Source organism: Stigmatopora argus, chromosome 15 (genome assembly GCF_051989625.1).
Source record: "Stigmatopora argus isolate UIUO_Sarg chromosome 15, RoL_Sarg_1.0, whole genome shotgun sequence".
NCBI classification, from domain to species: domain Eukaryota; kingdom Metazoa; phylum Chordata; class Actinopteri; order Syngnathiformes; family Syngnathidae; genus Stigmatopora; species Stigmatopora argus.
Window position 1 is genome coordinate 5,289,478 of NC_135401.1, and position 15,431 is coordinate 5,304,908.

Here is a 15,431-nt window from a genome sequence, read left to right on the forward strand (position 1 = left end):
TTCTTCATGTTCTTTATAGAGTCCAAAAAAGAAACCTGAACAATGTGGAAAAAGTATTCCTGGAGCTTTTGAAGGCATATAATTCGTTTATTTTTTTCTGGTGCCCTCAAAAAAACAATAAAACCTTTCTGTACTTCAACATTGCACACCAGGACGTCAACACATAGATTAAGGATTAATTGCTAGCGTGCACTTCAAGTGAACCATTGTCTCAATGCGTTTTTGACCTTTGTGATACACCATCAGAAAAAAATAGCGAGGAGAAATGTGCCATACTGCGAACTCTTCCGGAGCGCTTGGCTGCATGTGTCTTATTATATTTGCTTTTCACAGAGCGCTCTGGACAATTACACCGGCCTTTGTCTTTGTTCCGTTCTCCTTGAAGGCCTTGTAGCCTGCATTCTAATTAAATGTCTTTTAATGGAGAATGTTTATTGCCCCTCGCAGAGCCCTTATTTTCAGCTCTGCAGTTAATTAGCCTGGTGTCATGTGCTAACCAACGCAGAGGACATGTTGACCTGTGCGTCACCAAGGAGCTTGTCAGTCTTGAATAGGAACACATGGGAGCCATCAATGTATTTGCGCTACTTTAGTCTCTGTAAGGTATTTTGATGAAGACAATGACCTTGAAATCAATTTGCTTGATGTGGTGTCAGCTAATGGGGTCTTATTGCGCTTAAGGGGGATTGGTGTTAGAAGCCAAGTAATTATGCTGAGCAGTCCATTTTATATTCTTTTTTTTTTTTGGACATAAGTTTCATGCACCAAAGGCTGCCTTTACACCGCAGCACTAACTACCCAATTCCAATTCACTGCCCGTATTGTCCATTAACCTTTTAAATGCTTGTAAACAACGACAAGAACTCCTCAGTTTACAATGACATCAACACTTGACGTTACGCAGTTTGTGCAGCGCTGTAAGAAGACAATGTCACAAGAGGGCATTCTAGTAACCACTGTAATTTTGTTGTTGTTCTTACCTTAAAACACCCTAAAATCCCTTCATGCCAACATATGATTAATCAGTTGCCGCTGATCCATAAGAATCACATGTTGATGTGTTTATTTAATGAGGAAAAATAGATCTCTCAACATGGTACTTTATAAAAACATACAAAAATGACCTAGTTGCACAGCTTTGTTCCATGTACAGTACTGTGCACTGGTCTCAGCACAACAGTATGGTACTAATGTTTGTTGTCCTTTGTAGAGATTAACTGATATGACTGAAAACCTAGTTCACAAAAGACCATAATAGGCACACATGGGCACTTAACTTGTGCACTGTGTTGCGTCTTTGTCAAGACAATTTGCTGGTATTTTGTCTTGAGGTTGAAATTCGTTCTACTTGATGTAGTAAACAATTTAGTCAACATTAATAACCCACTTGACAATGTTTGTATTGTGATGAATTAAGTCAGCTTTCATCAAATCTAATTTTGCTTTGTTCAATGCTATTATTATGTAGCACATACTTCTTTCCTTTTCTATATGCAAATGCCAAAACGCGTCAGCGGCACTCTGCAAAACTTGGCAGCCATCTTGATCATACCTTCAGGCAGATTTTTTATGCATTGGGGTGAGCACCCAAGAGATCAATCAAAAATTCTGACAACACTAGAAACTTTTCTTCAACGTCATTCTTTTATATTTTGCCGAAGGCTCATCAAATGATATTGCAGGAATATGGATACCACTATTTTCTTAGGATCAACTTAGTTCACAATAAGCCTGCTACAGAATGGTGTGGTGGTCTTTTTCACCCCTCAAGCCAGCAAAGATACGTTACCAAAGGCACCATGAGTGAACGAGTCAAAAGTTATAGAACATTGATAGATGCATTACAACCGACCATCGAAATATCATTAGCCACCATCAAGATTATCTGACAGTCGTTTCTGGAGAAGATGAGTCCTGACAAACTTTTTCCTCCAATCACAGCATGCAAAAATGTCTGGCTATTTATTTTTGTTCAAATGACTTTCAATGCAATCATACGAGGTTGACGCGGATGACAGAAAGTTCCATTCACACTAGTATGAAATGAAACCATTCTGCTTGCACAGAAGTCCGATGAGTCAACCAATGTACCATCACTGCCAGGAATGGTTATTGATATTGTTTTTAAAAATGTTACTGCGCATGCCACATTCCTTGACTGATACTTCAGAAACTAATAAGTGACAGGATCCACAACAGAAGGCAAACAGGAAGCAGCCTCACCCCGAGACAGTAGCAAAGGGGAAGGACTGCAAGGCACAAGTAGACTGAAGGCTTTCAGAAATGATCTATATCATAGCCTGGCATCTTTTTAGTCTCAAATACCTTTGCTCATTATTTCTGCTGTCCGGAAATATTGACAAAAAAAATCCCGACAATTGTTTGATCAACAATGCCCGTCGTGGCAGGAGGAGACGGGCAACCTGCTAATGACCCCACCTCATCTATTCACATTCTCTCTGCTGCCGCTTGTTTCTTCATCCCAATTTGGCAATGTCTCATTTTGCTTCCTTTCAGAAGAGAGGAACAGAGGGAGAGGAGCATTCACATCCTGGAACCATTCTTGTGGCTCAATCCTAGTCTTAGATATGTATTTGCGTGCCTTTCGAAGGCCCTTGTCCCTCCCTTTTGATTCTAGCCAAGTGTTCCAGCATTATGGCAGATGCTCAACGCTCTATCTGCCACTCTTGACATGCGTTTTTTTTTGGTCTTGTCAAACCCAACTGACGTTCTTTGGCCTGTCTGTCTAGCTGCTTCTGCAAGGTTGTGACACAGATGCTGACGTGGGTGCTAATGCACGAAAATGTGTCAGACCTAGAAAAATAGGTCTTAAAAGATATAAAATATAAGAGAATATGAAATCACTTTTAAAGGTTGGCTTGGCTGGATTTCCCCATGTACCTTTTAGCAAATGTGCTGACAATAGGAGATTTATTGAGGAGGATTAGTAGGTGTCACTGTCAGTTCTGCCAAGATGGAAGATTAAAAAGAAAATCCATCTAGGGAATATTTGAGTGCATTATTTATTTATTTTGATGAATAAGTTCATTTTTTTCAAATGAGCAAGTTAGGGTAAATTTGAAGACAGATATTGCAAAGTAAACACGTGAAACAACACATGTTAATTTAAGTAATGTGACGGAAGTTGAATTTCACACAAGACGGCATCCCACAACCAGATAATTTGATGATTCTAATACCAGCGCCTCAAGTACTTACTACATGAATGGATAGGTAGAGATGAACCTACCGATCTATCCTCACATTGTACGCTTGAGACTGGTCGTGTTTTAAGGCATTTTGATCTTTGTCTGGTCTCTGATTCGACTCCCTGAACACTCAGTTTATGTGTTGCTATTGCTTGTGTTTCAGTCACGACCTTCAAAAATCTTGATCTTCACATGTCTTGGTCATTTCGTTCTTGAGTATATCAACATCACACTATCTGAGGAGTAGGAACATTTCGGAAGGAACGGTTGTCATTTTAAACTAGTTGAATTGAAGAAGAGTCCATTAGGAAAGGTTGAGATACACCCTTGTTGCCCTTCTCTACTCACCTTGTCAACTGGCATGGAAATAGGTTAAGAACCATGGGTGATTAATTGATTCATCGATTGCTCATTTTTCTTTAGAGGTTGTAATAAGGAAATGTTGTCAAATAACTATTAGTGCAGCAGACTGTCAGTTGTGTTCATTGTCAAAAGTAAAAAGGGGCTATCTGTTTTTCAGCTGATCGATTTATGCTCAATCAAATAGTCTTGATTTATTCTTGTCATTACAAGTGTGGGATAGAAGGGGAGGCAAACAAAGGCTCATAGAAATAGTCTAGACACCTTTTCTGAACATGGGCAATCCGCAACAGAGAGGAAAGAGGTGCACACGGGGGAGGCTTGATTGAATAGATGGATGGCTCGATGGATGAATTGGAGGAGCAGGGATTGATGACATCCAAGTAAACCTGCAGTGACCTTGACATGCATGCCTTTCTGGGAATTAATCAACTCAAAAGCTACCAGTGCTGGCTCAAATTGCATTGGCCATATTTTTGCATAAGCTTGTCTTAGTTTGTTAGTGAATTTCAAAGTGACCCATGTCTCTGCTACCAAAAGCAAAAACTGCAGCAACAAACAAAGTTTGAGATCCCAGCCACTGGAAGTTGTGCCATGTTTTTGATCCAGAAATGTATATTTGATGTCACGTTGAAATGAGCAAAAGCAGATTTGTATGTTTTTATTATGTTTTTGACTCATCCTTACCAATGCTGTGCTTAAGTAATCAATGTGATCAATTGGTTGTATGAGCATTAGGATCGTCCAACTGTCATATTTGGTTGAAATGCACTTAAATGCCCATTCATCCTTCAAAACATAATTTGTGTTAATTCTTGGACAAACAATTTTTGGACTGTAAAAAAAACCCAAAACAGAAAACACCTTTGAACATTTTAACATTCAAGGCACAAACTGCAGTTTTTGCTCACTACATGTTGCAGTTGAGAAATAAAGTATGCCTAGAGGTTGTATTCCCCACCATTCCTCCTTTTGTGTTTGTGATATGTCGTCACTTTAGGTATACTGACACCTGTGGTGTTACCACAGTAACCGCTGCAAGTAGGTCGCTTGTGACCGGTCAATGCACACCTGACTATTTGAGACTGACAGCGTAGACCTTTTGGATTTGATGTCAGCAATAAAGCTGATTTGCATTCAGCATAGCTCTTGGAGTACAACTGTCACTTGCAAAAAAAAACAAAAATCAGCCCATGCTGCTTCATACACACCCATTTTTTAAAGAAATCATAATGCATGCTGTGTAATCCCAGATTCTGTTACTTCTGGGTGTATGAGCAGAGGAGGGATGTAACCTTCAGTCCCGGTCTGGCCAAGTTTGATTTAAGTGAAAGGTCACATTTAAGATGTTCTCCCTTTGCGCTCTCTGAAGGTAAACCTTCAGCATAATTTCGAACAGACAAGCCTTCAAGGCACAAGGCTGAGCTCTGGGAATAGAAAAATACTGTACACGAAGTGGACAGCGTCCTGGAGTTTATTTTTCAGTCTCCACAAACTGGCCCTTATTCTGTCTGAGATTTGTGACTTGTTCATAACTGTTAATAATGCTTTGTAACTGTCCAAAGCATCAATTATATCCGATGGGACTAACAGTACAAATATATTTACACCAAAGGTCAGCAGGTTCCTTATCAACATCAACTACGACTTCTCATGCAAATGTTTTTGTCACGGACTGTGGAACATTAACATTCTAATGGCCAGTGCGGTCATAACTTGAACGTCGCTATAATGATGTTTATTGATGAGACGCTACTTATTTAGAGAATGAAATCTGTTAGAGCGTGTAAATTATTATTATTTTTCTACCCTTCGCTGCAGTAGAAGTGTCAAGTGCAGCAGGTCAGAGATTTAGATTTTCTTGTGTGTCTCATTAATTTCATGGCCTGGCATAGTGTTTTAATACCCCGCTGTGTTGTTACTGATTAGGACTGGAAAGACAATGCAGTGCATCACTGATTGCTCTAACAGCCACGACGAGAGATTTTGCTGCGTTATTTCTTTCTCTATCACACATGCATCATGTCATTACAATGTGCGTAACACGGAATTTCGCCAGACCTTGGAAAAGTTAAACACATGACCCTTGTGAATGAATAGTATCTTCATCTATGTACACTTGATTCCTAAATATTTAAGTTGGTCATATTGCTAGTAGGCATATTTAACTCGACGTTAGTAGAAAGCATCTATTCTTGGGTTATCTCTCTCTGCCTTACGTTTCTGCATAAATTTTTCCTATGAGCTCAATTTGTGTTGTTGTCTTTTGCTGTCCAAGTAGGAGGAACTAATATAGTATTCCCCCTTTCTCTGACATGTGAGCTGATTCACCGCATGCATCATCCCAACAGTGGTTTGGCGATATGAATCAGCCAATGGGGCTCTGTAAGCACACGACTGCCCTGCTGCCTCGTAGATAAGTGGGCCACACGGAGAACCCAGAAAATAACCTCAGCCTTTTTTGCTCCATCTCGTTCATTCAAATTACATTGCAAATTACAGTTGTCTTTTTTGAAACTACGTAACCACCTCTTTAAAAGGGATAGTGTTAAACTGTAGAGTAAACGGGGATACAGAGAGGACATTCTACACCTTGAAGAGCTTTTTTAAATGTCTTTTAAGCCATTCTTTCAAGCCCTCCAAGAGCAGGTAGCCGTCAGATGTTTCATTCTCATGCCTTTGTAGTGACACCGGGCGCATAATGGTGTCGCTGCATTGCATTGTCGTCAATTTTCACAGCCAACAGCACTGCTGCCCTTGTGCCTATGTGCGCGATATTGTTGATCCACAAGCCACTGACACAGTGACGACTGTTAACGTGCTCCCTCTGTTGTGTCCGGCCTTGTGAGCGCTGCATAAAATGAGCCACCGAGTGCTCTTTTCTCATTTGTTCTCGTCCGACCTTGTCCCTCACCACGCGGCTAATTTTTGCACATAATAAAGCTCAGTGGCAGACTTCTGCGCTTCATGCTGTTTAGTCATGAGAGATTAATGGGGTGGTGCAGATTTATTCTGCTGAAAGAGATCAGCTTCCAGCCAGCCTTGTCTTTTGCCCTGCAGAGGTAATGAGTGAGGAAACTATGCTGTTGGGTGATTGTTAGGACATGATCGCGTAAGAGAGCTTCCTTCCTTTTGACCTACCTGAAATGGGCCATTAGGAGATGGGCCATGTGGTAATTGGCTATGAAATAGTCAGAACTTGGTTATCCTGTGGCTTCATTCAGGTTTGCATCTGTTCAAGTCTGCAACACCAAAAAAACAGTTTTTTCGACAAATACTAGTACTTTTTTTGTTTCAAAATTGAAGAAAATTGGAAAATAATGTTTAAAACTGGTCTCTTCTGTTACCTTTTCAAGAACCCAAGTCGTAAAGATACGCTAATTTGAAAATCTGGCTCAGGTCTCTAGAGAATTTAGTAGAATTGTAAACAATCAATCATTTTTGATGTCTAATAAACACAAGTGGCGATGGCCTGGAACAATGCCAAATGTTGCACTGATTTAGTTGAATATTCCTTTTTGTCCACACGAGAACAGGAACAGGATTGCCACTTCTTTGGCACCCATTCCGCTGCAAATAAATCGAGCTAATTTGTTGCCTGTGCAAGATGCTGTGCAAGCTGACCTTATCAGAAATGCCTGGTCCTGTCTATTCCATCTTCCATGACTGGCCTAGCCCATTCCCTCCCCGAGGAAAGGCAGATTTCAATAACCTCTCAACCGAGAACGCCAGCAAAATGTAGCGAGCTTGAGCGGGTATATGCTTCGACCCTTTCCTGTCAGCAAAACAGGTGACGCACTGCGCCCCATGTGAAGTGGCAGCTTGGTCGCCATGCAAAGGCTTTGCATCAAAAGAGCAAGACGCATCGGATAAAACAGATGGAATTGAGTAAAAGGACGGAGGTGGTCTCCTTTCAGAGGCAGACCCTCACCACACATCCATCGGAGGACGTTTTAGGTTGAGGTGTTTGTTGAAGAGCCAAGCCGTTTAGAATGCGCCCGTGTGAAGCCCTGGCGCAGTGATGGATTGCCTACATTGGCGTGGCAGCCCCCGCCACACCGAACTCACCCCCGAGAATTGATGAGCCGCAACCTCTTGTCTCCCCCGTCTCTCGCTTCCTTCACTATCAACTCTTCAACGTCGTCCTTACTTCATCTCCATTTTTCATTTGCCTGGCTTCTTGGCGTCTTTGTTCTCTATCTGACAGTTCTTACCAATTTCTTCTCTGTTCTATCGAGGGCCCATCTTTTTTCCGCCTTTCCTCTTTCGCCTTCCACCGCCACCCTCGGTCTATGTGTCAACCCCTAGCAGGTGAGCCATGGAGGTGCCATACTAATGTGGTTTAGTGGGAGCATCTCTTCGTTATTTCTTTTTTTTCCTCCGGGTGACACCTTTATAAATGACAGCAGTGCCGGGCCCCCGTCGGTGTTCAATCACCTCTGCGGGGGCTCGCCCACCGGGGGTTCAGCGTGTGTGTGGCACGCTGGCTTGTGCAGTTATTGCCTCTGTGGGGCCTCCAAGCAGACGGTACTTTTTTTTTTATGGTGGAGCTCAGCTGCATCGGACAATAGCGTTAGGAAGGAAACATATCTGGAGGAAGAGTGAAGGCGAGGGAGAGAAATGACAGCCTCGAGCTCATCTGACCACTGCTGTCTTGTTATGAGTCTCTGATGTGTGCACCTAGAGCGCACTGGGGAGTCTTTTCCTCTCTTTATCGCCTTATGCAACCTCCATCTTTGGACTGTCGCCTCACGGGCTTGTTTACGGCTACCATCACGGAGAAGGAGCACATTGCCGGAAGTGTTCTGTTTCTTGTTTGTCCTGTTCTTCTCATAGTATTTCCCCCTTTTTGACAGGGTCATGTAGCAATGCATCAATTCGGATTGATACATTAAATGGTTAAGCAACGATCTTGTTAAATGGATCGCAATGCAAAACATCTGTTCGACCGGCCGTTCCTTTTAAAAGAGCTGTTTTCACTCTATTGTCTGAAATGTTTCATCAACAACGTTTTCCAGGACGTTAAAAACGCTTTGTTTTTTTTATTGCTCCCAGAGAAATGAAACTCGTGTTAAATAAATCAAATAGAGCAAATGCCCCGCAATGAATGGAAGTGTTGAGGACAAATTTGCAAATATTCTGTTATTGTCCAAAGGATTAATATCGTATTGTCTTGAATTGTGTGAAATACCCCTCTGGTGTCCTCATGTAGTATTTAATTGGGTCATAAGTTAGTCATAGCATTGCGATAAATTAAAAAAACAAAACTGACAAAATTCAGTAAAGCATGCAAAGGTTCAAGCAGTCGGCTGTGAGTGGGACAGTTAGTGCCATTTTTTCACATTACTACCACCCACAGTATGGAAGGTGAACTGTATTACAGGACCAGCTATGCAGCTGGCTTGGACACCTTTTGCATTTTTTTCAGCATTTCATAGGTCTGTTTCACGGGTGTCATGGAAATAGTGATTTAGTTACTACAGATTGACACCATATTAAGCCTAATTTACCTTTCAACATGATAAATTTCAATGCTTGCAAACAGTTCTGTTTAAGCTAATAATGATGGTAGGCTGAATCCTTAGCGGGGTGATCAGTTTCTCTTGGGAAAATATCGTTCTGTCCAGTTTGCTGACCACTGGTGTGTGTTTTCCATCAGCGGGAATAATCAGAGAGAAAGTAGTAAAATAGCTGTGGAACTTGTAATTCATCAGCCATGAATAGAGGCCATGGAATTGACTGCAGCGTCATCATTCCTGACCATAAAAGCCACTCAGCCAGTCAGTGCAGTCTGGGTTCATTCTCTTTCTCTCTCATTGCCTCAATGGGCGCTATTTTTAGCTACCCTTTGCAGCATACCTCAATTGCCATTCTAGCTGCTTGGACTTGAGGTTTTCATCACTGCTCCGGATGTTAAACATGCAGAATAATAATAACATTGACGTTTGACTTTTTTTGCTCGTTTTCTCCAAAATAATTCAGGCACCGAATTGGTTTTGCTGCTTGATGATCTGTAAAAACAACATCATTTATGACATTTAAAAAGCTCTACTATATCTACTCATTTGGGGCTAAACAAAACACTTTGTTATTCCTTCCCCAGTTCTGTAGACGTTGCCAGGTTGCATGATCATGTGACAAGAATCAACTGAATTAAGTGCTGAGAAAAAAATGCTCCCAAAAAAACAACAATCCCTTCTGAATAGAACAAATGTTTCTTTTTATTTGCACGCACTTCTGCGTAGATTACATTAAATGATTGAAAAGAAAGGGCTAATTAATTGTTTGCTTGCAACATATTATTTTGTCTCCCCTGCGGTGCCTTTTTTACCTCAGCGTTTTATTCAGTATTGCCTGGTCAACTCTCCAAATGGCTGTGAAAATTACTGAAGTGCAATCCCCCGGTGTTGTAAAACCTTTTTAAACCCCCCTCCCCTTTGAACCGCTGCTACTGTAGGATCTGACTCCCGCTTTGCAGCATGGAGCTCCATCTACACTAGCTTCATCATCCCGAAGGTTTCACTTGGCTATGTTTAAAGAAAATACATATATAGATTACATGAGGGGTTATGCAACACGCAGTCAACACTAGAAAATGATGTAAGGTTGATATGAACTTTGGCAACTGTAGTCTGATTATTTCCGTTTTTTAGCGGTCAACATTAGGTGTGTGGTAAAATTGAAGGGGCCTACCTAGTCTATTTATTTGACAGTTTTTTTTGTATGTGTGTTTGGTTCTGACAAAAAATTGAGAAATCTTAACAAAAGCATACATTGGATAACAATAGGATAGGCAATAGAAGTTCCATTGTGTTTGAGTGGTTCAGTCAAAGCACATATCCAGCCACAGAGGCAGGGAAAAGGTGATGCTAACAATGCCTCTGGCAATGCCTCTGGCTAGAGGGTGAACACACACATGCACACCCAAACATGCACTGAGTGTTTTGCACAGCAGCCTGCACACGCGCCCCTGAATTACACAAAAGAAAGAGGCGCTGGAGTGACTCTATTTTAGCGTGAAAGTCTGTTCTAATTTCATGAAACAACATTTCTAACAGGCTCAGTCTGCTTGCTGTACGTTTTATTCATGTCCTCTTCGTATGTCTGGTCAGGTGGCAGGGCCCCCGCCGGCAGGTGCTTTTCAGGAGCGACCCACTAAACCAACCATGTTTCGGAAGTTCTATGAGCGTGGAGAGTTCCCAATGGCACTGGAACATGATACCAAAGGCAACCGTATCGCTTGGAAGGTAGGCTCACAACTTTAATCTCAGATCATGGTTTACCATTGAAATGAGTGGAAATGTTATTCATTTGGGTTGGGATTCAATGTCATACAAGTCAACAGCTACGTTTTGGTAGCAAGAAAATGCGGGCCAATCTCGGAATCATGCTGACCAACTTACAAAAAAACCCCAAAAACATAAGGTCATAACCTCAAAGTGATACTTAGTACTGCTTCTATTGGTTTCCAGTCCAATCTTTTGCTGTTTGTGATGGTCAATGAAAAAAAAGAAGTTATTTTAACATTGTACATTATGAAAAAGTTCTGTCAGCATTTGGCAATCTTTGGCATGAGACCTATTCGATACATATTTCATACATGGGTTTTTATACCATCACCAATCATAAAGAACTGAATTATATACACACATTACAGTTAACAGACAACTCTTAAGATCCATATATATGCTATTTCTGACTTTCAAGAAGCCTCAATTGGATTGCTCAGTGACAACTTTACTTAAAATGGACACATTGCCTCAGGCCCCAAATGAAGCTTTTTTTGATTTGCTTCTCTTTCAATTTTTGAGTTTGAGTATGATAGCTATCAAGTTCTAATTACGATGCTGCCACTAAAAAAAAGCAAATGGGCAGCACCCCATTGTTACTTTTATCCAGACACAGCAGAGTTGACATCTTGGTCGACACATGTTGCCGGCCGGTGTCAACTTTTCTTGAACACTTTGGCACATAGTCAGAGCTACTCTGTTGTCCTGTAGGAGGCAGTGTGGATTAGGCCACCTCCATCCCTGTTGCGTGTCACAGCAAACTCACATAATCCATCAATCATGAAATCTGCAGGGACTCAACCACAAAACAAAACACACAAATGAAAGAAACCACAGTATGTAATTGTAGATTCATTTCCAAGCTCTATGTATGTACGATGTAGCGTATGTGCATCAAAGCACAAGCCTCCACAGAGCCATTAGGCTGCTGAATGGCTGGCTGTGTGTGGGATGGATGCCTTCCCCTAATCACCATCTTGCTTTAGCTCAACTCCTGCTACACTGCCAGTCGTTCCACAACTATGCCATCATAATGACGTTCAGTCATTGTATGCAACAATGCATGAATCATACAAATGTTGCCCTTTTCCACCCCTTTCCAAAGCCTCAAAGGGAGACGGCAAGCAAACAGGTCTCAGCCGGCATGAATTATTGATGTAAAATGTTCAGATGATCAGTCCGTTTGTCAAAAGTAATGTATTTGTCTTGTGCTTTATTTGTTGACGCCGCTAAACAAATGCAATGCGGGTAAGACGAAACTGCTGTCATATCTCATTAGGTTCTTTATTGATCCCAGTCCTCCTTTCGATACCTGAATAATGTTTTTTTCTAATTTCGTTGGCCGTCCAGGTGTGTGTGAAAACCTTTTAGGTACAGTTGGTCCCCGTTTGCTCTTTCGTGTGCTTAGCAAAGTGGTTGCATTGTAAAGGAAGAGGGGCTTGCTTGTGTTTGCAGTGAGACACCCTTGAGGCTATGGTTCAAGAGAGCAGCTTTGGATCAATCCCAGTTTGAGAGAACAGTCACCCTGCAAATAAAGTCTTGAGAAAAGTCATACTGGCAGTAGGGAGTAGTTTTTTTCAGAAGAGGAAAATAGTGGAGATTTTTTTTTCCATTGTCCTCAACTAAATTATAATCGACAACCACAAACGGAGCTTCTGCATCTCACTCACAGGAAGTAGACACTAGCATACTAGGTCTCGCATTGTTATTAGTAGAGTTAAAGATGGGTGTTTCCTTCTCATTGGTAGATCAATTTACTCATTTGGAAAGTATTAGGATTGCAGGAATAACTTTTGCAGTATGACTTTTTGATTCATCACATATTGACTGAGGGTTTCATTATTTTATTTTGATTATACAGTTTAATTTAGGGCTGGGCAATTATGTGATCGTGATTGCTGATAGCGATTTCAAGGATAAGTCGTCAGTGTGTTTCCGCCAGAAAATGTGCTGGAAATTGTCGTGACAAAAATAAGTCAGTGCGACTCATTTTGCTGTCCTGACTGACATTTCAATTTGTATTGAATATATGAATTTTATATAGTTAACAAATATAAAAGATTCTGTCCAGAATATTGTTGCATTCAACTTCCATTGGAACTCTTCACAGCACACCGACAAATGCTGCTGACTACTTAACACCTTGAAAATTTCCTTCCTCTCTTGGAATAGACCCCACTGCACTGTTATCACCCTCTCTTATCTTTCTAGCATTGTTTTTTAATCAGATGCTTGTTGTGATTAAATTCCCGCGATGCTACTGCTTCTGTTAAGCTGCCGTGTCTGATAAACTAAAAAATAATATGAGCGTTAAATGACAATGAATTTTGCTTCACAGTGCACTTTGTGTGGGTTCCTTAGCATGTGCGTGCGAGTCTGCAAATATGCGGTGAATGCAAGCAAACTAAATGTCAAGGGCAAGTCGAAAATGGAAAGGTTGTGTTTGAAAGGCAATTTGGCTCTCGAGAGGTAAAAGCCTCCTCTGTAATGGCGCGCTCAGGTAAAAGCTTACACGTATAGAAAACATGTGCGGCAGATAGATAAGAAAGATGGGTGACGATGTATGTGTGTGTGTGCACTTGTATATAGGCGTGCATGCGTTTGGCTACTATGTTAAGGCAGGGCTCGGTAATCGACTCCGAAATCGCAGTGCCAAATAGAAAAAGAGGGCGTCATTAAAGGGACAGGGAGAGAGCGACAACCCCACGGGCACGACGTAGACATGGCAGCCACTTGGCTAGCAGTTTTAATGGATGAGCTGAAGTCTGCCTGCGAGGCTCTCATCCACTTTCTGCACCACCTTACGCTCTGGTTGTACACAAGAACTGGATTTAGACTTGAGACTAGACTTGAATGGGATACACTTGAGGACTTAAGTCAGAAAGGCCATTGCTAATGACTAGTCCGCCTTATTGAGCTTTATATTCCAATTAATAATAGAAATAACCATTCAAGGCCAAATGAACCAAATATAGTAATTGTATCCTTGTAAAAAACATGTAAACAAGCATTTTTATGGTGTCGATACCCTGATAACTGTCTACTGTAATAGGAAAGAAGTCCATATGCAGGATCAGTTTGCAATTTTTTCTTGGTTTTGATGTTGTTCAAGAGACTTTACTCTGTGTGTGGTAGCACACGAGAGCATTTTCGCATCCCCCTTTGTGTTATAAGTGATTGTTGCTGTCCCCAACATTGGAGGTAATTCTCAGTCATCCTAGTAATCGGTAAAACCCCAAGTGCTTCTGATGGATTAAAATCAACAGCTCCATTCACTCATCCAGATGGGCACAGACAGATAGACAAAAAAGTTACAAATAATGATGCAGCACCTGAGGCTGTGGAACAAAGCACCCAGGTTGGGAAACACCAACTCAAGTGAGCCGTCTGCACCGGGACAAGGCCATAGGCTTAAAATTATTCAAAACATAGACATATATAAAGTGTCCCCAAACATTATTTGCCACGTGTGGTTGGTAAAACAGATTTGAATTATATTGTGGGTCCTGATGGTTGGAGACACCCTGCCTCTAAAATAGCCTTATTGATTGGATCCCATTGATCGCTTCATCTGCTTCATCTAGTTCCTCGATCTTCATGTCGCCGCTACACACCTGCTTGTTGTTTTGTCTACTTTATAAATCTTGATTGCCCTGCAAGGAGCCGCCCTCCCACTCATAACCCGTCCTCCTTCCCTTTTGCGCTTACACGTATTTTAATACATTGACCTTTTCTCTTTTTACGGGGTGTGTTTGGGGCAAAAAAAACAGCATTTCATTTGAAAAATAAATAAATATATATATATCAATCCAAATTTGATTTCCAGCATGCCACCACAGGCGACTTGGTAAAGGGGATGTGGAGATTGAGTGGCGCTGGTTTTGTGTGTGTGGGGGGTTGGGGGGGAGGGGGTCTCAATCAATTAATCTGATCAAGCGCTTTAGGAAATGGAGAGCATAAGCGCTCCTGGGGGATGGATATCCATCTCTTCGTGATGATTGAATTACACAGAGTGAGAGTTGGAGAGAAGGAGGGGTGGAGGTGGTGGTGTTGGTGGGAGGCACGCTGAGAAATGAGGTGGTTAGAGTGACAAAGGATGAGGGAGAACACCCTTGATACATGTCTGAATGATGGAAGCAGACAAAAAAAAGGGAAACCGAAGAGAGGTGAGGTCAACGGCGAAAAGGCTTTGGACGAAGTCACCGATTTCGTTCCCTCCGAGTCCCGCCACATTTGCATTTTTATATGGCGCACCTTGCTGTTGATAACCTGTTCTCTTGACAGCTATAGTGTGCACCACAGCTCCCTTTAAATCAGTCTACACTGGTGTCAATTCGCAGCTGCAGCACTTCTGTGGATAAATTTGTCATTTACGCATCAGTAAATCAACTATGCTATGCGTATGTACAATCGCAATAGCCAACTTTTACTTTAACGTGTCTCTGAATTATGAATACAACGCACTCTGTCACTAATGTTACGGCAACAATATATTCTCACTGATGTTGTAGCTTCTATAAATCTGTAATGTGACACCCAGCATAGTGGAAATAATGCAAAAGCGACACCAGAC

At 41.5% G+C, this 15,431-nt stretch overlaps 1 protein-coding gene across 3 annotated transcripts in view; it reads left to right on the forward strand.

Moving 5' to 3' along the window:
• pacrg (PARK2 co-regulated) overlaps positions 1-15,431 on the forward strand; it is a 151,121-nt gene that overhangs the window by 55,706 nt on the left and 79,984 nt on the right. For all 3 annotated transcript variants that reach the window (XM_077620212.1, XM_077620213.1, XM_077620211.1), the window contains one exon: positions 10,682-10,816. In XM_077620212.1, the coding sequence (XP_077476338.1) occupies positions 10,736-10,816 (81 nt within the window). In that variant the 5' untranslated portion in view covers positions 10,682-10,735. The remainder of the gene's footprint in view (positions 1-10,681; positions 10,817-15,431) is intronic.